A 19,689-nucleotide genomic window follows, 5' to 3' on the forward strand; every position below is an offset into this window, starting at 1 on the left:
CTAATAATAGAGCAAAGTCGATAGGTGTGATGATCCTAAATCAAGAGTATTATAGTGTTGATGGAACTATAATACATTTAATTATATTATATATAAAACAAACCCACCACATTCATCTTTACCTACCACCCATCTTTGAGTTCGGATCAGCTTCTGACACGAGGATCGTCCGTGTCCGTTCATTACTTTATGCGTCTAAAACTGGATCATGAGTGAGATCAAATAGACCATATCTTTATTGGATTGGTATTGATTTTGATTTTTAAAATTCAAAAAAATATTAAATCAAATTCCCTGAAATCGGGCTGGAAAAAAAAAAAATAGTGCAAAAATTCAAGATTTTTCTAAACATTCAGTTTACCTAAAATGGACCATTAAAAGAAGCTGATAGAGAACTAAACCGAATGAACCAATAGCTATTGGTTTTGGATAAGGCCTTTGTAAATTAAACCGACACATAAAGAAAAAAAAAAAAATAAAACAAGATAAAGCCAAATGACAACAGAAGGAACTGAAAAATCAGGAATTTCCCCCATAATTAGCGATTGATAAAATCTTTCAGAACAAGAAAGAACGAGATTTTGATAATAATATGGGTGAACAAAGGATAAAATGATTTTTATTTTCATTTCTTGTCTGCATGTAATATGATACATTATTTGGTATAGTCGATGTGTAGTGGTTCTATCTTTTTCCTTCTTTTCCTTCCATCCCAAAAGATAAAAAAGGTCATTAATGAACCCATGACCTCAGGTTGAGCCTTGCGAGCTACCAACTGCTAACCCTACGCTGAAGGAAACTAGAGAAATGGACCACAAGAATTGGATGGGCCTCTACAAATCTTAGAAATAGAATACCTATTTTACGAATGGTAAAGGGGCCTATGATCGATGATCATAGACCAACAAAAAAATGAAGGAATATTTTGATCCTTACCAACTTGATCTTGTTGCCCCCGATAACAAACATGCGTGAACCATTACCCGAAGTATGTGTCCTGGTAACCCAAAACAGATCTTTATATATTTATATATGGAGAAAGTGAGTATTTGCCGATTTGCCATCGTTTTCAATTTCCCTAGTATAGTGAAGTTTCTAATATTCAAAGGGAGTTGTTGGGTATTAAGTAAGAAATATTGGACAAAGAGATAGCCAGCTCTTCCTTTCCTTGGTTTGATAAAAAATTTCATATTAAAATGGTAGTTATTCCACTTTTCTTTCTAGCCCCTGATTTTTTTAAGCAATTAATTTTCAACAATTGCGTGCGGATCGAGTGGTTTGTTGGATAAATTAGTGGGCCCCAACTGTGGTGACCAATGAGCGTACAATGGCGTTAAATTTTAAAGTGACAAGAAATGTAGTGTTTGGGGCATCTCTAGCTAACTCCTACCCATAAAAAAAGAAAAAAAAAAGGGTATCTCTAGCTAAATGGGTAGTTCTACCCAAATATATATATATATATATATATATATTATTACTACATACATTAATATATGATATGATTGTTTCGAAGTCTTGGTCCATTTTGAAAATTCACTCGCTAAAATAAAATTTGGCGGTGATTCAAATGAGATTTTTTCTGAGGTCCGTGATGGTAATAGAGGGGTTAGGTTGATAGTATGACCAAATCAGTCGTGATATGATGGATTGACCCGACTTGAAGGAGTATATATTTATACTATTGTCTTATTAAGCAAGTCATTGTGAGATTTGATTTATTATTATTTTTTTTTCTAAGAATTTTTGGGTGAGAGTTTCTTGTTGTGAGTTTGGGTGTTCTTAAGAGATCTCTATTATAATTTTTCTTCTAACATAGTGAATCATCTTCTTCTTCATTTAAGGATGTAGCTCACCACATCAGTGTGTGAACCTCATTAAATCACTGTCTTGCATGAATCTTTATTTTTTCATACAAATGAAAAAGTCAAGACTAAATTGATAATAGACTGATAAGAGACCATTAAAAGAAACAATGGTGGATCAAAATTGAACGAATCAATTGCTATCGACTTTTGATTCAGATTTAAAAATCAAACCCAGATGAAATTGATATACTCTCTCTCTCTCTCTCTCACACACACACACACACACATACACATACACATTATAATAGATCTTTTCATTAATTTGATTCCATGTGCGGATTAGGAACCGTACGAGGACTTGATCCAAACTCTTTGTGATCTATAAGTGAAATATTGTATATAGACTATGGCATTCTGCCCACAAGCCTTATGTTTCTACCGTGCAGCTTCGTGTTGAGGTATTTTTTTTTTTTTTTTGGGGATCCAACTCAAAGGGCCACATAGAGCCTGATCATCTAATACGTACTGGGCCCACGCATCTGGGTAAAAGTGAGACTTGCAGGGGCTTGCTGGGCTGGGCCGAGATCTTGTAGTAGAGGGTCTTTGTAACCTAGTGGGGTCTCTAGTTTTGGTATTAAATATTAATTTTTAGCACTCACACGATGGGCTGCTCGTAGGGGTGAAACATGGCCGGGTTGGGCTGGGTTTTAGGGTTTCTTAAAACCTAGCCCAACCCTATGTTCCCAAAATTCAACCCAGACCCAACCCAATCCTACTGGGTTCATGCTCAAGCCCAACCCTGCCGGGCTTTGGGGTTGGGCCAGTTTGGCCTTGGTTGACCTTGTTTGGTCCTTTTTTTTTTTCCTACAAAGGATCACAAATGTTAAGTCTATACTTATCAAATGGGGGTGGGGGTGGGGGTGGGGGTGGGGGGGTTAACACTATGACCAGCCATTGTCCACCCCAAATCCATAAATTTGTAGCATGTAAGGTTATCAATTTGGTTATTAGATGGACCCTTTAATTGCCTGGCATTACCATATGTCCCGGAAATTGACCAGGCCAAATTTTCGCCTAATTCTTCATTATTGCTATTGTATCTAAAGTTCATATCAATACAAGACAGGAGACACAAGACAACCTATGTAAAGAAAAGGGGGGGGGGAGATAGTTTGACCATTTGGTCATCTTAACTTAATAGGTAAGAGTGTGTTACTTATGTAACACATGATGTGGTTGAAGTCATACATACAACTTGTATAACTCTTGTGTAACACATAATGTGAGCCTAGGGGAAGGGGAACACTATTATTAAACACAATGATAGATCGGGATTAAAATCAGGCCGCGTTGGGCTAGGCTTAGGTCTCAACCCATGCCTAGCCCAACCCAGGTCGGTCAGGGTTGGGTTGGGCTTGACCGGGTTAACCCTTATAACCGGGTTAGATAGAGTTCGGGCTCAGGACGGGCCAGGGCGAGTTCGGGCCGTTAGGGCCAAACTTTCACCTTACTTTGAATCCAAAATCCTTCACTATAGTAAAATAAAAATTATATATAAAATGTATCATTACTAATCGTGAAAAAAATTTAACCCACGTTAGGGTTTCATTTTACTAAATTACACAAATTGTATTTCAGCTAACAACAATCTCTAAAAACAAGTTTGAGTTTACAAAACTACCCAGAATAGTGTTCTCCCTCAACTATGTTTGGTTTTTTTTACCATTTTACCCCTAACTTCTTGCACCCTACCTTCTCCAATGTTCGATCACCTTCCCTGCAACCCTCGCCGTCCCAGGACAGTGAGGGTTGCTAACGCTACTGGCCTAATATGACTGTCTGAAGACTTTGGACTTTGGACTTTGGAGAGAGAGAGAGAGAGAGAGAGAGAGAGAGAGAGAGAGAGAGAGAGAGAGAGATTAGGTGAAACGCACGAGGCAGCTCAAGAAGAACACTAGTAGGGGAAGAATGGGAGGCCGATGATGCCGTTCTCCTGCAAATCCAACATGCTGAGAACCTTCCTCGGCCTCATAATCTCCATTCTTCAAAGTGAAATCAGATGAAGGTGAAGGTGTGACTGCAGCATTTTCATTTCCAGAAATTGATACGGACAAGCAAGTAGTGGTATTGGGCTCTCCACTATGTTGATGGTTATGATGCATTCTTGGCCAGTCATCGAAAAAGGGACGAACTACCCCTCGACCCACTGGCCTCCCCTATCCCACTGAAACACCGCTTATCTCAATCCCAAGGTCTCCACTATTTCTAGCTTAGCCCTCAAAGGATCTATAACAAATAAACAATGAAACGTCATTAGAAATTCAACAATTAGCTAAACATTTCCATCCATCAAAGATTCTTAAATCAGGTTTGCTTTTTGGGCAAAGCAGGTCTCCCAGTTGACCCCTCCCAAACAACCATGGCCGCTACAGCTTAGTTCTGCAACTTGGGCTTCTTCACATTTCCTTCAATAAACCTAAAGTGGCAGAAAAAATAGCAACGGAAAACACATCTTACCTATGGTTGCAATGACGAAGATCAATGGAAGGTGAGGAGCTACAAAGGGAAAAATGGGATCCACTAGTCACCGCAGTTAAGGACGATGTCATAATCTGGGTGGAATTCAGGCCACTACTAGCAACTCCGGTAGAGGTGAGAGTGGGGATTTCCACAGGGTTTCTTGAACGGTTTCTGCCAAGAAGGCTTTTCTTGATGGAATAAAGTAGTTCAAGGAGGTGATTCGACATCGGAGAAGGTAAAAACAATTAGGGAGAATCACTCTTTTGGGTAGTATTGTAAACCTAAACTTGATTTTGGAAATTGTTGTTAACTAATACATAATTAAGTTGGATAATTTTGCAAAGTGAAACATAAAAGTGGGTAATCAAGTAATTTTTCCTTTATACAATCACATGGGATAATGAATATAGATTTTCTTAAGTTCGAAATTTTCACTTTCTTTCCAACCAAATATAGCCTATATCACCCCCAAAAAAATAAGGAAGAAGAAGAATGAAAAAGACATAGCTTATTTGAAAATATGATAACTGAAAATTTTGAAGAAATTAACCTTCAAAACACAACATCCCATCCAACCATTAATCAATTAGGTGGAGGGGATAATATTGACTAGTTAAAAACCGATTTAGTTCTTGAGGAAATTCTTGAACCAAATGGCTGAGTGCTTTGGATATCTCTTCAGTCCGTCTTTGAAATCTACGTAGTTAACGCCGAATCTGATTGTGTAGCCGCTGTTCCATTCGAAGTTGTCCAAGAATGACCATCCAAAAAATCCCCTCACATCCACACCATTCCTAAACAAATTGCAAATTATTAACATATGTTAAGCACAAGAAATCCATTAATTCTTATTTACAAATTTTATAAATATTCTAATAAAATAACTATGGACAAGAGATCGCTGCCTGGTCACTTGGCCCTTGTGTTGGCATGGGGGGTCAATGAGAACATGCTAGGGCATCCACATGAATGAGATTTTTGATTTCATAAAAAGTGGAACAATAATTTTGCACACCCTAGGTGCAAGAGTCACACGAGTAGATAGCTTACTTTTTCCAATAACTAATTTTTTAAGAAAGCAGATATTAGGGTTTGTTCCAAGCCAAGCTTAACCAGTGACACTAACCCTTACCAAGTGTAAACTTCCATGAAATATTTTACTTAGAATTCAGAGATAACACTTACTCGATAGCTTTTCTAAGATACCAAAGGTGGCGACGGTAAAAGTCTACTCTCTTATCATCCTTCAGAGCTTCTTCCATGGATAGACTAGAGTTGTTCAACTCACAATACCCTGCAAACAGAAATTATCCATTAAAGTATAGTCATATGATATGCTATAGAAGAAAACTTGGGTGGTTTAGAGTCCAAATTGGATCATTTACCATTTTCAGTAATGAAAATAACAGGATTTCTGTAATTTTTCTTTGTGTAGATCAGAAGATCTCGAATTCCCTTCGGATACACATAGAATGCAGCTGAACCACTCTATAAAAAAATAAGACGCAACCTTATATAGAGATCCCCATAGGGTACATCACCACTGATCGAGTCTGAATTTTACATATATGCAACAATGAAGGGATTAACATGAATTGCAGAGTTTGTGAGGTAAACTCATACCGCTGCACCAATGGGTGTTCCATTCCTTGAAACTGTGAAATTATAAAGAAATTATTAGCATAAAGATGGTTATCATATAAAGTTTTCTTTTTTTACTTTGGTCGACTAGCATAGTTCTTTCATTTAAAAAAATAAAATAAAATAAAATTAATTAGTGTTGATTATTGGTGGAAGGGTCATTTAAGCCCAACAGTGGAAAGTGGACACATTGAGATTTTGTGTTATATTTGACATTCCTTAATAGCTATGAATATATTGTATACGAGTGGACTTGATTCTGACATCTGTTTACTGGAATGTTTTGATCCACTCTCCTTTAGGAATATGTTGATTTGATCCATTGGGGTCTAGGGTTTTGGGTCAGAACAAATAATATATATATATATATATATATAGAGAGAGAGAGAGAGAGAGAGAGGTTGCTATGGTCATTATTCACTATACTCCACTTTATCACAAAAGAGAGAACTCAAGGAGATCTAAAGGGCTCTAGAAGATCCAAACCCAAAAACAAGCAGGAGGAATCATAAAGAGTTACATCAAATCATCTCGAAAATACTTCGGTGCAAGGTACATCGATCTCCCTTTAGTTTGATTGGAAAAAAAAAAAAAAATCGTGTTCTCGTATTTCTATGTGGAAGATAGACAAGACCGATGGCCATTACTACGGGGGAAGCGTTGTTTGACGAGGCATCACTCATCTACCATGGATCCAGGTATGCCTATAACCATCTCCATATTAATTTTTTTTTTTCGGTGTTATTGTATATGTATGTTTCTTCTGTCTTTCGGTAAAATGTATGTTTCTTTCTTATCATAACAACTAAATTGAATTTCATGAGATGTTTTGGGTGGACCTACCTGTGAGGCTAACACGAGAATCAGTTGTGGAGCTTATATTACCAGAGCTCCTCAAGTGAACATCATCAGCTGCATATTTTGCGGTATAGTAGTTTAATCCAACGAAGTCCAATGACCCTTTCATCATGCGAGACTGCTTCTTTGAGAACTTTGGTAGCCGATCACCAACAAGAGCTCTCATGCTATCTGGATAATCACCATAGGTCAATGGGTTCATGAACCTGTAATTCAAACAAACCGTGACAAGCTAGTTTCATGGTTGATAATGTCGCAGCCATTTGTATTAACTGTTAAACTAACACTTACCATCCAAGATTGAAATCAAGAGCTCGATGGGCTGCAGCAATGTTGGATTTGCTTCTGGAGATGGGTACAATCCAGCTTGAGTCCAGCGTGATTCCTATCTTTCCCTTTTGAGATATCTGTTCTCACAAATTCAAGATGGTTTAGCCAGTAATGCTCTTAAAATGAATCTATCTATTTAAGCTTTGTTTATTTTTCTTTTGCTAACGACGGGTATCTAGTCTTTGGCTTGACTAGTCTTGGGGGTCATACTGACCCCACAACCACATGGATCTGGTCATACTAGTGTTGAATGATGATTCTTAATACCAAATGCTTGATTGTCCCATGAATTAATCCATGAAAAGTAACGGATTTTGGAATTCAGTCAAAATCATTTGAGTGGTAATCATGAAATTCTAAAATGAGGACAGATACTACCCAAATGAGGCAAGAAATTAAGTGTTAAGTTTGTCTCGAATTCTTGACCCGTTTTCAAGATTGACTTGTTTCGACATATTTTGGTAGCGACCTGAATATGAAGTTTTCTGAGATCTATGATGGAAGCAGAGGGGTTGGGCCGATAGGCCCAAGTCCGGAGCCTAGCATTGATTTCGTATGGGGATGCGGGGGTTATGCCCCCGCGGTATGGTTCAACCTGATTGATTGCGACCCGATAGGTTGACCTACGACTTGGAGTATATAATGTGCTATCGTTTTGTTAAGCATTGTCATTGTTATCATTGTAATTTAAGGGTTTTATCGAGCTAGGGTTTCGGGACAAGTTTTCTCGCCGCTGCTAGGGTGTAATATCTCTTCTGCATAGTAAAACATCTTCTTCTTCGCCCGAGGAAGTAGCACACCACCCTGGTGTGTGAACCTCGTTAATCTTTGTGTCGTGTGGATCTAATGTCTCTTTATTTATTTTTTTCGTATTTTTTGGTGTTTGATCTAACATTAAGATTAAGATTAGCCCTTGAAATTATAAACTGATCTTAAAAATTTGAAACAATAAATTTACTGTGAAGTTTATGCAGATCCCACTCACCTGATACTTTCTCTTGTACAACTTTACTGTAGCAGCATGAGAGAGAAGCAGGTTGTGAGCCACCTTATAGGGCTCAGTCCTAGAGTTACCAGGAATACAATCTGTACTCACCCATTTAGAGCATCTACCAGGAGCCAAACTGCCTGTGGCATATCCAAAAGTACTATAGATATATGGTTCATTAAAGGTAATCCAATGCTTCACACGGTCACCAAATTCTCTAAAGCAAAGATCCGCAAAGTCCCGATAGTCTTTTCTGTGTAACAAATAAGAAGATCCAATTTGTCCATCAGATTTAGCTCCGTATTCATAATGACTCTCACCTAATCGATGAAAGTCTGAAATATTTCTTTGACACAACTACTGTTGTCCCATCGAAGCACCAACAACCACCCATCCGTTTTCCATTCGTTTTCATTATGGATGAAGAAAAAACCAGGTCCTTTGTTTTTAAGTGGACTTCTGCTAACAAGCCCAATATGAACATATGACATGGGAACTTTTACATCATAACCTCATAAATAGTATTATGTGGCAAATAGTGAAGCTTTATATTTCACTAGGTAGAACAACCAGGTCAAATAATAGTTCCCATATTTTATTAATCATTCACATTGCAGAGATAATTGCTCACCTAGGGCAATTTTTATTCACCCCCCCCCCCCCCCCCCCCCCCGGGTTTTTATTGTGGGGCTTACTTACATGACTTGAGGACTTAAGAATCCACCATATTCCTTGTCAAGTGCTAGGGGACAATCCCAGTGATATATAGTCACGAAGGGGCGGATGCCTACACATGATGGGAGACAAATAAGTTTGACAAACCAATAAAGATTTAGAGAGAGAGAGAGAGAGAGAGAGAGATTGATTTAAGACCATTAGATAGAAGCTCATTGATTAGGTTGTTATAATATCTGATACCGTCTTTGTTCACACCTCCACTTAGCTTTCCCTCTGAGAGTAAAACTGCCAGTTTGTTAATCATTTTCACAAAAGAACAGATAGTAAAAATGAAAAAGGAAGAAGAAAAATGATGATTCACATACTAGGTAATAATCTGGGCCAGGAAATGGAGAATCTAAAGGCATTCAGTCCCATTTGCTTCAATAAACTCACGTCTTCCTGTCAAATTGATTATCAGAAGAAGGGGTCATCACTCATCATTTTTGGCTTAAGGCCAGCTAAGAGTTATTAAAAAAGAATGTATGAAATACAGAGGAGCCCAATTGCTCAATAGAGAATGAGTTTCGGGTGGATGCTATGAGTTATATCAAGGTTTCATTTCTATTAAGTTTGTTGAGTAGAGGAGTTTTGGTTTCCCTCCCTGTTGATGGCAATGACGAAGGTTTTAGGGGGGGGGGGTTTGGTTTCCATCTTCTCTGCTTTTGTTCTGAGTTTTTGGTGTCTATTTGACCTAGGTTGTAAATTTTTTTTTTTTCCTATTTCTTTATTTTAATATGCATAATCCTTTTAGTGAAAAAAAGAAAAAAAAAGAAAGAGAAAAAAGAAGAGCCCAATCGGGTGAAAAAACACACAAAACTCAGCTTCCTACTGCTTCGACATTATCATCAGTCATCAGTAGAGAAGGAAACCAAGACAACTAAAAAGAACCATGCTAACTAGAGCTAAGGAATCAAGAGAATCGGAACCTTGGTTTCTCAGTTGCATCCCATTATAAATTAATTACAGGGAATCTTAGGCGAGTGTCCCAAACTGTTGAGGACTGAATCACAGTTACATGTTTAGCAAGGCCATCTACCACATTGTCTCATAACTCATCACTACCAGGTAATGTAATATAATTGTTGTCATGGGATGAGGCTCTACAAGAAGCTAGTGACCATACCTTATAACGGTGATAAGAATCAACAGCCACATCTCCATTGCTGCGATCGGGTATTTTACCTATCACCACAACTATGTATGATGAATTAACTTGCTATAAGCTAGTAATTAGAGGAAGGAAAAGATAGCCAAAGCCAGTTCTTGTTAGTTAAATTGAAACTCATCAAAAACACTAAACCCTAATGTATTTTGGTAAATCCCCTTGAATGATCATCCGACTATTGAAATGAAGGATGGCAATTGCCCACACCTTAGTAAATTATTGCGAACTAGAGTTACAGTCCCATATCAATCATATGGGGCTGCTCTCACATTGATTAAGAAAAAGATTTGATGTGACAGGTTGATATAATTTTAGGTTTTCTTCCTTGTAACCCGATATAGATTCCACACACACACACGTGTTAAGAGGAGTGATAGGGAGAGAGACCTGGATATTTGTGAGTGAAAAGGTCCCAAATACTTGGGCCTTTACCATCGACAAATGCTGCACCTTCATACTGCAAAAAGGAGACAGAGAGATACAAGCAAGCTCAGGCATGTTCTGGGAGGGAAAAACTTCAATTCTCATAACACAACAGTGAATCCTATAGATATACCTGGTAAGCAGCAGATGCTGTCCCGAAAATGAAACCTTCTGGGAAAGTACTCCGACCAAGAGGAATGGAGACATTACTTGCAAAGGCATCTGCTACATCAACATGCAGGCTCACTAGCACTATGAAGCCCAACACCAAGACCAGTGAGCCATAAGCTTCCATTTCCTCTTTTGTGTTTTTTCTAGTCCCTTGGTATTGGTATTTATAAATCTGGAAGAAAGCAAAAACGAGAGGGAGAGGGCTGGGCATGCGCAGCATGCCACGATAAAGTACGCTCTAAAATTTTTGTTTATTATCTATTGGGAAACGGCTTACTGAGCCTAAGGCGTTTCCAACGGCACCTCACATGGAAATTGTTTATCATTTTTGTTAATAAAAATCTATAAGGTATCATTGGCTACGGATTATTCTAAGAGGACCCTCCACTATTATATTCTGAAAAGTGAATCCTCCACTAACGCTATCATATTCTTGGACCCTCCACTATTATATTCTGAAAAGTGAATCCTCCACTAACGCTATAATATTCTTGATTTAGTATCATCACCTCTTTGGGTGCATATATTATCTATTGAATTTGCTGTATTATACTCTCTCTCACTCTCTCTCTCTCTCTCTTTCTTTCTCTCTCTCTAAAAAGCAGTTTTATTTAAATAATAGGCATACATTACACAAGGCTTCAAAGCCAGTAAATGGAATACGGCTATATACTATCTTACAACTCATTGAAGAGCCATCCTATCTAAGATATGGGCAAAACAATAACAATCTGTAGTAACAATATTTAGAGGGCAACAAACATAAGCTAATGAAGAAAAAAATGTGATTCACTTATGTAACTGATAAGCAAATGGCGTTTACTCTTAGTCTTAACTTTCAATAGTGGCCTCTTGAAGTTTTGAAGTTGTAACCGACAACCAAATGGATTTGGCCCAAAAGGTCTTTGATTTTTGTTTTCATATGCAATTCCAACTCCGAGACTGGGTGATGACCAGTGAAAGATGTGACCCCAAGCCCATGAAGATGGGTAGAATTAATAGGCTAAAGGCTAAAGTCCACTATTAAGTTTGTCTCGAATTCTTGACTCGTTTTGAAGATTGACCCATTCCGAAATATTTTTGGTGACGACCCGAATGAGAAGTTTTTTGAGATTTGTGATGGAAGTGGAGGGGTTGGGCCGATAGGCCCAAGCCCGGAGCTTAGCACTGATCTTGTATGGGGGTGTGAGGGCTACGCTCCCACGGTATGGTTCGATCGGATTGACCACGACCAAATGGGTCGACCCGCGACTTAGAGTATATAATGTATTGTTATCTTGCTGAGATAGTCATTGTAATTTAGGGGGTTTTTCGAGCTAGGGTTTTAGGGCGAGTTTTCTCGCTGCTGCTTTGGTGTAATATCTCTTTTGCATAGTGAAACATCTTCTTTTTCGCCTGAGGACATAGCACATCACATCGATGTGTGAACCTTGTTAAATCTTTATGTGTTGTGCATATCTAGTTTTGTTTATTCTCGTATTTCTTAATGTTTGCTCCAATATCCACTAATGCAAGCAAGGTTCCCTAAGAGAGGAAGCGTTTTTTGACATAGGTCCAAAATATAGGGGCAAAGGGATGGATGATGCTTGTAAGCTTGTCAGCAACGTTTCTATGCACTGATCTCGCAACGTCTTTGGATGCAATTTTAGTGTCAAAGTTGTCAGCAAATATCAAATAGTGCTCTTGACCCCATAAATAAAGCCATAGAGGCAGATAATCGATCGTAGGTTGTTGGGGCAATAGGCAGCGACTTTCCCAGATTTGACATTGATCATTGATTCTATCCCATACTTAGCAAAATAGATCATACATCGACCAACCTCGCTGCTATGACTACTGCTAATCTGACTGGCAACGGTTGTTCTCCAGCTAGTCATAAAGGGTTTGATCATAGGTTCATGGTCCAGGACTAACTTTGCAATAACACAAGTGTATTCTTTCATCTATAGAGGATTTATGGATGCCAAATTGGTGGGCCAAATATTAAACGACTTTTCTAGCCTCATGGGATCTTAGCATCAGATCGACATATAGACTTGAGGATTAATAAAATATTCATAGAGGATTATGGGTGGCAAAGGGGTGGGTCTAAAAGGATTTTGCTCTAAACTATCTCATAGTTAGCTCGAATGTCTATTTGAACACAGTACCATGGGATTAAATATGGAAATAAAATATACATATAAAGTCTGATGCCAATCTAGTCTTGGGGACCCATTTTTTCCAAAAACACATCCATTCTTTCATGTGAAGATTATTTTTTTGCTAGGGGCCAGTAAAAATATATATTAAAATGAGTAAAATGAGACTTTACAAAAAGACCCTTCGGGTTCTTGAGCCAGCTTCGATATGGCCATCAGCAGAACAGAAAATCAAAGCTCAAAAAAAAAAAATTATATAAAACGATATAAGGTCTATGCTAGGCATCCCATTCAAGATCAAAGATGATTAATGGTGGCACAATATCCTAGGTCACATTATGAATGGACATGGGTAGAGGATTATGGATAGAAGAGGGGGGGACATCACATAGAATTGGGGATTAATAAAATATTTGGTGATTAAAAAAATATACATATATAGGCTAGTACCGATCCAGTCTTGATGAACAACTTTACAAACCATATTCATTCTTGCACGTGTAGAGGAATAAGGATGGCAAAGGATCTTATAAGGTATTAGCTGTACGTGATTGAGCATTACAAATTCCAATAGAGGAACAAAATATAAATATAATTTTACCCAACATGTGATTAGGGAAAAGACATATATAATAATGGGATAAAGTTTTCTATATGCAAGCGAGTCCTACGTCATAGAAACAGAGGCATGCAATGATCACCCTACCCCAACTTGGGGTTGCGTGCTCCTGCATGTGGGCACAAGGGCCTTTCGTAGACATAAAACAATTGCCCATAATAACCGCATGGATTTATTTCCTTTGCCTAAACTTAATCCTTTATCTTTGATAGAAGGACCCACATAGATATTAAAATATAAATGGAATGTTTTTATTATCTTATGAACAGGAAAATGGAGAATGATCCCCAAAACCAAAATGTCGAATAGTTTATCACCAACCACATTCAAAAACTAGACCAAACAGTGAAGACGATTAGACCATAATTGTTCATCAAAACAGCTCCCATTTATTGGTATAAAGCCCTGGTTCTTAAAAGAAAAAAAAAAAAGGAAAAGGTTTTGTAAAAGAGAGCATGATCGTTACATCAGTACGTGGACCATTGAGAGTACTAGTTGAAGCAATAGTAGGTATGAAATTTGTACCTTTTATGAGGGGGTGAGATAGTTATTTTACCTCCCACTATATATGTGTATAAATGCCAATTTAGGCTTCTTCCCCCCCCCCCCCCCCCCAAAAAAAAAAAATGTGAGTATCTATTTTTTTACTCTCAGGTTTGTTCCTTTGATAAACCCCATATATCTAATTTAGTAATCTATCTTAATCGAATTACAGAATAATTTATAGGATTTCTCCCCTGAATTTTCAATTGTTTTGTATTTTTCAAAGGTGGGATGATTTCTTCAGAGAGCCTTTTTCTTAGGACCAGTGGAACTGACTAAGCCAAACTCTAATCGGAGTGATATTGGTTTTTATTTCTAGAAACATGAAAAGATCGTACCCAATTAACTGAAATTGATCGTTTGGGCTGAAAAAAAATAAAAAATATCCTAGTCTGGATAAAGAGAGGATTTTCCATTTTTTTCAATTTCCTGAGTATAATTTAAGTTTCTAATTATCCAAAGAGAGTTGTTGTATTAAATTAAAAAATATTGGACAAAGAGATAGCTCTTGCTTTCCTTGTTTGATAAAAAAAAAATCATAATATAATGGTGGTTGTTCCATTTTTCTATTTTTTTTTGGTAGGCTTGTTCCACTTTTCTAGCTAGCTCCTTATTTTGTTAAGAAATTAATATTCAACAATTGGTGCCAATAGGATAGAGTAGTTAATTGGTTGTATAAATTACCGGGCCCCATTAATGGTACTTTTTATTTCATAGTTCTTAAAAGCTTAATGGGTTAAATGAATTGAAGTCTGCTCTTGGAAGGGTTCTGCTCTATCCCACCCAATCCATTTAGCCCTCTATTTTAAACATTAACTAACATATGTTAATTACTTGTATGGTTTATTGATTGATGTTTAGTCAAGAATTTTGGATTTTGATTGTTTTTCAAGTAATAATTTTCTATTTAAATTATTTTTAGAAGGTGATTTTAATGAAAAAGGACTATTCTCAACCAGTCAATTATGTGATCATTGTTTGATGGTTGGGTTTTGATTATTTGATGAACCTATTCCAAGGGAAACATGCATTTGCACGGCTAATAGTACAATGGGGGTTTTTCTTTTTTCCCCTCTCTTGTCTATTTTATTCCATGCATTTTGTAGTTCTTATAAAGATTAATGTTGATAAATTAAGAAAGCTGATTTAACTAGGTGGATCGAGCTGCTTAATGCCTTTTCATATTCGTAATTTATTCCAAACCCAATCTCACGGATGGACTACTTCGTGTAGTGTTATGTATTTTAAAAGTGGATCTTAAACCTAGTTTAGGTGACGACTCAATAACCTTTTTTTATGAGACAATTCACTTTGATCTCACACACATTATATATGGAGCCTAAAGTTATACTTGTGGTACGTACAAAAAGGGAAATATGGTTTCGTTGCCAAAAGTACCAAGATGTCTCATCTAGTTTGAGCAACATGACAGGTAACATAGCAAAGTTCAACACTAGTGTAACTTAGGGTTCTCTTGGATAAACATCATATCAAAATTTTGGCAACCATGCAGTACAAAGCCGTTGGATAAGAACAAGGGTCTGTGGTGCACCTTTTTCAACCCCCTTTCAATGGCTGTGTGCATGATTGTGCACCATGCACAACCGGATACAAAACCAAAAAAAGAAAAAAAGAAAAAATAAAAAAATAAAAAAAAATAAAAAAATAAAAATTGAATGCACATGGATTACGTGACCAATTAGTGGGCTTAGGGATATTTTGCCATGTCTGTTCTGCTTCTATCTTCTCTTTCATTTACTGTAAAACCTATTGGATTTATTTAATTTTTTAGGTAAGATACAGTGAATTGCTTGTTGCACCAAAAAAGACTACTCCCTTTAGTTCGGTATTTGAAAATTTAATTATTGAACCTTTTGCAGAAATTAACTATCAAAACACATCATCCCATGCATCCTGCCCCCCAGTCAATTAAGTGGAAGGGATAGGTCAGAATTAATTACTAAAAATAAATCTAGTTCTTGAGAAATTTCTTAAACCAAATGGCCGAGCGCTTTGCATATCTCTTCAACCCATCTTTGTAATCAACATAGTTAATGCCAAATCTGATTGTGTAACCATTGTTCCATTCGAAGTTATCCAACAATGACCATGCAAAGTATCCCCTCACATCCACACCATCCCTACATAAAAGGCAGATACATGTGTAAAGCACAAACAATCTAGTATTTTAAAGGATAGTTTTCTATTTTTTAGAAAAAATAAGTTGCCTAGTAACATGGTCCCAGTGCCCAGATACAGGGGCATACAAAATTACCACCTTATCCCTGTGAACTAAAAAGTACCATTCATGTTGATGCCCCTACAAGCATTCCCATTAGCCTTGTGTTGATACAAGGGTCACGTATCCAGGCAGCAGCCTCTTGTATTTTTTTTTTTTCCAAAGAAAAAATTTCCACAATATTTTGCTCAAAGGATTAGCAAGAATATATTAAAAAAAAAAAAAAAAAGATACATGATTAACGTTTAAATATACCCAGACAAATACATAACACAAATTAAGAACTTGGGTACTCCAACCTTTGGCATTGCCATCAGCAGGGTAGAACCCAAACTCCTCTAAAAGTTAAATATTGACTATTAAAACTAAAATCTTGATCTACATGGTGCATCTCTCTGCAGCTCCTCCAAAATATGAGATGGAAGGTCAATATGAGAAGAGATTCCATTCTTCCCTCACTCCATAGCCAAAAAGTCAGCTATAGGACTCTCTTGGCGCCACTTATGTTGAAGAAAGAATCTCTTATTTTAGGAAAAAAAGTTATATGATTGGATTCATATTGATATTCTGTAACTCTCCTTTTATTCATGGATGAAACATCCTCTTTCTAAGTCAATGGGAGGTGCATGGGAATGAAATAACTAATTTGTTGAGAAAGGAGAAATTTGGGTTTAGTCCAAGCAAGCTAAACCAAGGAGATTTCAACCCTAACAAAATGTGACCTATTAATATTGGCTGATCTCATGAGCCCCAACCCAGTGCATGAGAAGGAAAACCAGCCCAACCTAGGCTTAATTGGGTTGAGCTCAATCGGTCATGAGTTAGCCCACCCCAAGTTGCACCCTTTATAAATGTTTAGGACTTAAATGATCTTTTGGCACCACTTAAAATCCTTAAGAAATTCAGAGAGATTTCTTACTCTATGGCTCTTCGAAGATACCAAAGATGGCGACGGTAAAAGTCAACTCTTTTGTCATCCTTCAGAGCTTCTTGCAAGGGTAGGCTGCTGTTGTTCAATTCACCCATCCCTGCAAACAGAAATTTACCATAAAAGTTTATCCATTAAAATTCTCTAAAAGATAAAATGGGTGGTTTAGAGGGATCCAGTTCTTCTTCATAGAATTCAGGGGTCAAAGAGTGATCCCACGACTGAGAGAAATCAGGCACACATCCCCAAGTCATTCTAACCATGGAATCACTCTCTACTCCCTGAGCTCTATAAAGAAGAATACTAACTAGCTTAGAGACTCAAATTGGATCAACCAACTTACCATTTTCAGTGATGAAAATAACTGGATTCCTATAATTTTTCTTTGTGTAGATCAGAATTTCCCGAATTCCCTTCGGATAGACATAGAATGCAGCTGAACCAGTCTGTAAAATATAAGATACCACTTCATATAGATATCCCCATAGATCACACCACCATTAAGTGATTAACATGAATTGCACAGTAAGGTAAACTCATACCGCAGGACCAATGAGTGTCCCGTTCCTTGAAACTGTCAAATTATAGATGAAAATAATGTCAGAAATTAACGATGCAACAGAATAATAATTGCAAAATAAAAACGAAAGGGAATCACACATGACAAACACATCAATAAATGTGGTTTACCCAAGATAGGCTATGTCCATGGTCGAGGGATAAACCCGAACTTCTATTACTCTGATGAAGAAATTACAAAATCCTAACTCTCAATTCCTTCCAAGATCACACCTTATATCTAGGGTTTTGATGTATTACAATATAGTAAAAACCCTAATCCCTAAAAGTACAAAACTACCCCTCCCATTATAAATGACTTCCAAAAAATTCGTAAGTATACTTCCTTGATTAAACTAAGATCAGGCTTCACTAATAATAAATAATGAGGGGAAAAACAGAAGGGATTGTTAGAAGGAAGATGTCAATCATACCAACTAGATTGAAATTCCTGAAGGGGTTTGGCTGGATCTACCTGTGAGGTTAACACAAGAATCTGTTGTGGAGCTTATATTAACAGAGCTCCTCAAAGGAACATCAGCTGCATAATTTGCTGTATAGTAGTTTAATCCAAGGAAGTCCAATGACCCTTTCACCATGCGAGACTGCTTCTTTGAGAACTTTGGTAATCGATCACCAACAAGAGATATCATGCTTTGCGGATAATCACCATAGGTCAATGGGTTCATGAACCTGTTCAAACAATTGTCATGGTTGATAATGATACTACCATTAATGGACTAATCATTAAAACTGACTCACCATCCAAACATGAAATCAAGAGCTCGATGGGCAGCAGCAATGTTAGATTTGCTCCTGGAGAAGGGTATCATCCAGTGTGACACCAGTGTGATTCCTATCTTTCCTTTTTGAGATTTCTGTTCTCACAAATCCAAGATGCTTTAGACAGTAATTAATGCACTTAAACTGAATTTATTTATTTTTTATCTAAATTTTTTAAGGGTCCTACTTAGGTGCCACTTTGCAATACATGGATTAATGCATATGATGGAAGACCCCACATACATCTCAATGGCCAAATTTTAGTCCAAAATAAATAAGAAAAGTTGTTCAAACTCTGATTTAAAATTTTAGAAAATACCATCAAATGAAAATGAATAAAAAATATAAAATGACATCTATTGTAATTTTAGGTGAATATAAAATACAAAACGGTACACATATTTTATTATGTGATTAAAAGAGTGAATCACTTTCAAGCAATGGATGTGAATCACAGCATAAAAAATTCTTGGTTCGGTTTCAAACTTCACAAGCCCATTTTATATCCGGTAATTGCAAATCCAATCAAAATCATTACAAATTGTTTACCTAAATTTTTGAACTACATCTAGATTAAATATTTCATTGTAGGGTTATGTTTGGATATGGAAAATTTAATTTTGAGATTTTGGGAATTTTTGAGTAGATTCTTGACACCAAATACTTGATTGTCCCCATTAATCTCCCAAAGAGTAAATCATTTTTCAATTCCATAATCACTACCAAGGATCATTTGAAGAATCAAACCCTTGCTTAGTTCCAGAACTTGGGTGGTCCTCTTATAAATCCCAGAGTGAGAATGACAGATTCCACCCAAATGTGGCATGAATTACAAAGAATAGATCAAACTGATAAACTAATCTGAAGAATCTTTTAACATTTTTTAAATTTAGCGTGAAGCTTATGCAGATCCCACTCACCTGGTACTTTTTTCTGTAGAGCTTTACTGTAGCAGCATGAGATCGAAGTAGGTTGTGAGCCACTTTATAGGGCTCAGTCCCGGAGTTCCCAGGAATGCAACCTGCACTAACCCATTTAGAGCATCGACCAGGAGCCAAAATGCCTGTGGCATATCCAAAAGTACTGTAGACATATGGCTCATTGAAGGTGATCCAGTGCTTCACACGATCACCAAATTCTTTAAAGCAAAGATCCGCATAGTCCCGATAGTCCTTTCTGTATAGGAAATCAGAAGATCAAATTTCCCATCAGGTTTGGCCTCATATTTTGAACCCAAGGATTATCATATATATATAT

General features: G+C 37.1%; 2 protein-coding genes across 5 annotated transcripts in view; both read right to left on the bottom strand.

Annotated features, from left to right (window-relative positions):
- Nucleotides 1-4,818: 4,818 nt before the first annotated feature.
- Nucleotides 4,819-10,766, bottom strand: LOC122061289 (beta-glucosidase 12-like). Of its 4 annotated transcripts, none has more exons than XM_042624512.1 (13): nucleotides 10,584-10,766; nucleotides 10,415-10,484; nucleotides 9,986-10,044; nucleotides 9,186-9,261; nucleotides 9,061-9,105; nucleotides 8,842-8,929; nucleotides 8,140-8,395; nucleotides 7,116-7,231; nucleotides 6,810-7,030; nucleotides 5,949-5,980; nucleotides 5,711-5,813; nucleotides 5,511-5,619; nucleotides 4,819-5,119 (listed from the first exon to the last, which is right to left on the bottom strand). In XM_042624512.1, exons 1-13 carry the CDS (start codon nucleotides 10,743-10,745, stop codon nucleotides 4,951-4,953), a joined length of 1,506 nt encoding a protein of 501 aa, XP_042480446.1. In that variant the 5' UTR covers nucleotides 10,746-10,766; the 3' UTR covers nucleotides 4,819-4,950. The 4 variants fall into 4 exon arrangements, with proteins under 4 accessions (XP_042480446.1, XP_042480447.1, XP_042480444.1 ...); XM_042624513.1 differs by having other exon boundaries at nucleotides 9,061-9,093; nucleotides 10,584-10,765; XM_042624510.1 differs by having other exon boundaries at nucleotides 9,016-9,105; nucleotides 10,584-10,765.
- Nucleotides 10,767-15,759: 4,993 nt separating this feature from the next.
- Nucleotides 15,760-19,689, bottom strand: part of LOC122061009 (beta-glucosidase 12-like) — a 9,267-nt gene continuing 5,337 nt past the window's right edge. Inside the window, exons 7-13 of the mRNA XM_042624157.1 lie at nucleotides 19,353-19,608; nucleotides 18,412-18,527; nucleotides 18,125-18,342; nucleotides 17,634-17,665; nucleotides 17,435-17,537; nucleotides 17,083-17,191; nucleotides 15,760-16,065 (exon numbers count right to left, since the gene is read on the bottom strand). Coding sequence (XP_042480091.1) covers nucleotides 15,897-16,065; nucleotides 17,083-17,191; nucleotides 17,435-17,537; nucleotides 17,634-17,665; nucleotides 18,125-18,342; nucleotides 18,412-18,527; nucleotides 19,353-19,608 — 1,003 coding nt within the window. The 3' untranslated portion in view covers nucleotides 15,760-15,896. The remainder of the gene's footprint in view (nucleotides 16,066-17,082; nucleotides 17,192-17,434; nucleotides 17,538-17,633; nucleotides 17,666-18,124; nucleotides 18,343-18,411; nucleotides 18,528-19,352; nucleotides 19,609-19,689) is intronic.

Source organism: Macadamia integrifolia, chromosome 14, assembly GCF_013358625.1.
Source record: "Macadamia integrifolia cultivar HAES 741 chromosome 14, SCU_Mint_v3, whole genome shotgun sequence".
Classification (NCBI taxonomy): domain Eukaryota; kingdom Viridiplantae; phylum Streptophyta; class Magnoliopsida; order Proteales; family Proteaceae; genus Macadamia; species Macadamia integrifolia.

Excerpts from the sequence above, each read along its gene's own strand:
- LOC122061289 (XM_042624510.1), bottom strand. The coding sequence starts at position 10,745 with ATGGAAGCTTATGGCTCACTGGTCTTGGTGTTGGGCTTCATAGTGCTA. Across the intron at positions 10,485-10,583 it reads CAGCATCTGCTGCTTACCAG|TATGAAGGTGCAGCATTTGT; the intron begins GTATATCTATAG and ends TCCTTTTTGCAG. Across the intron at positions 5,120-5,510 it reads TATCTTAGAAAAGCTATCGA|GAATGGTGTGGATGTGAGGG; the intron begins GTAAGTGTTATC and ends CAATTTGTTTAG.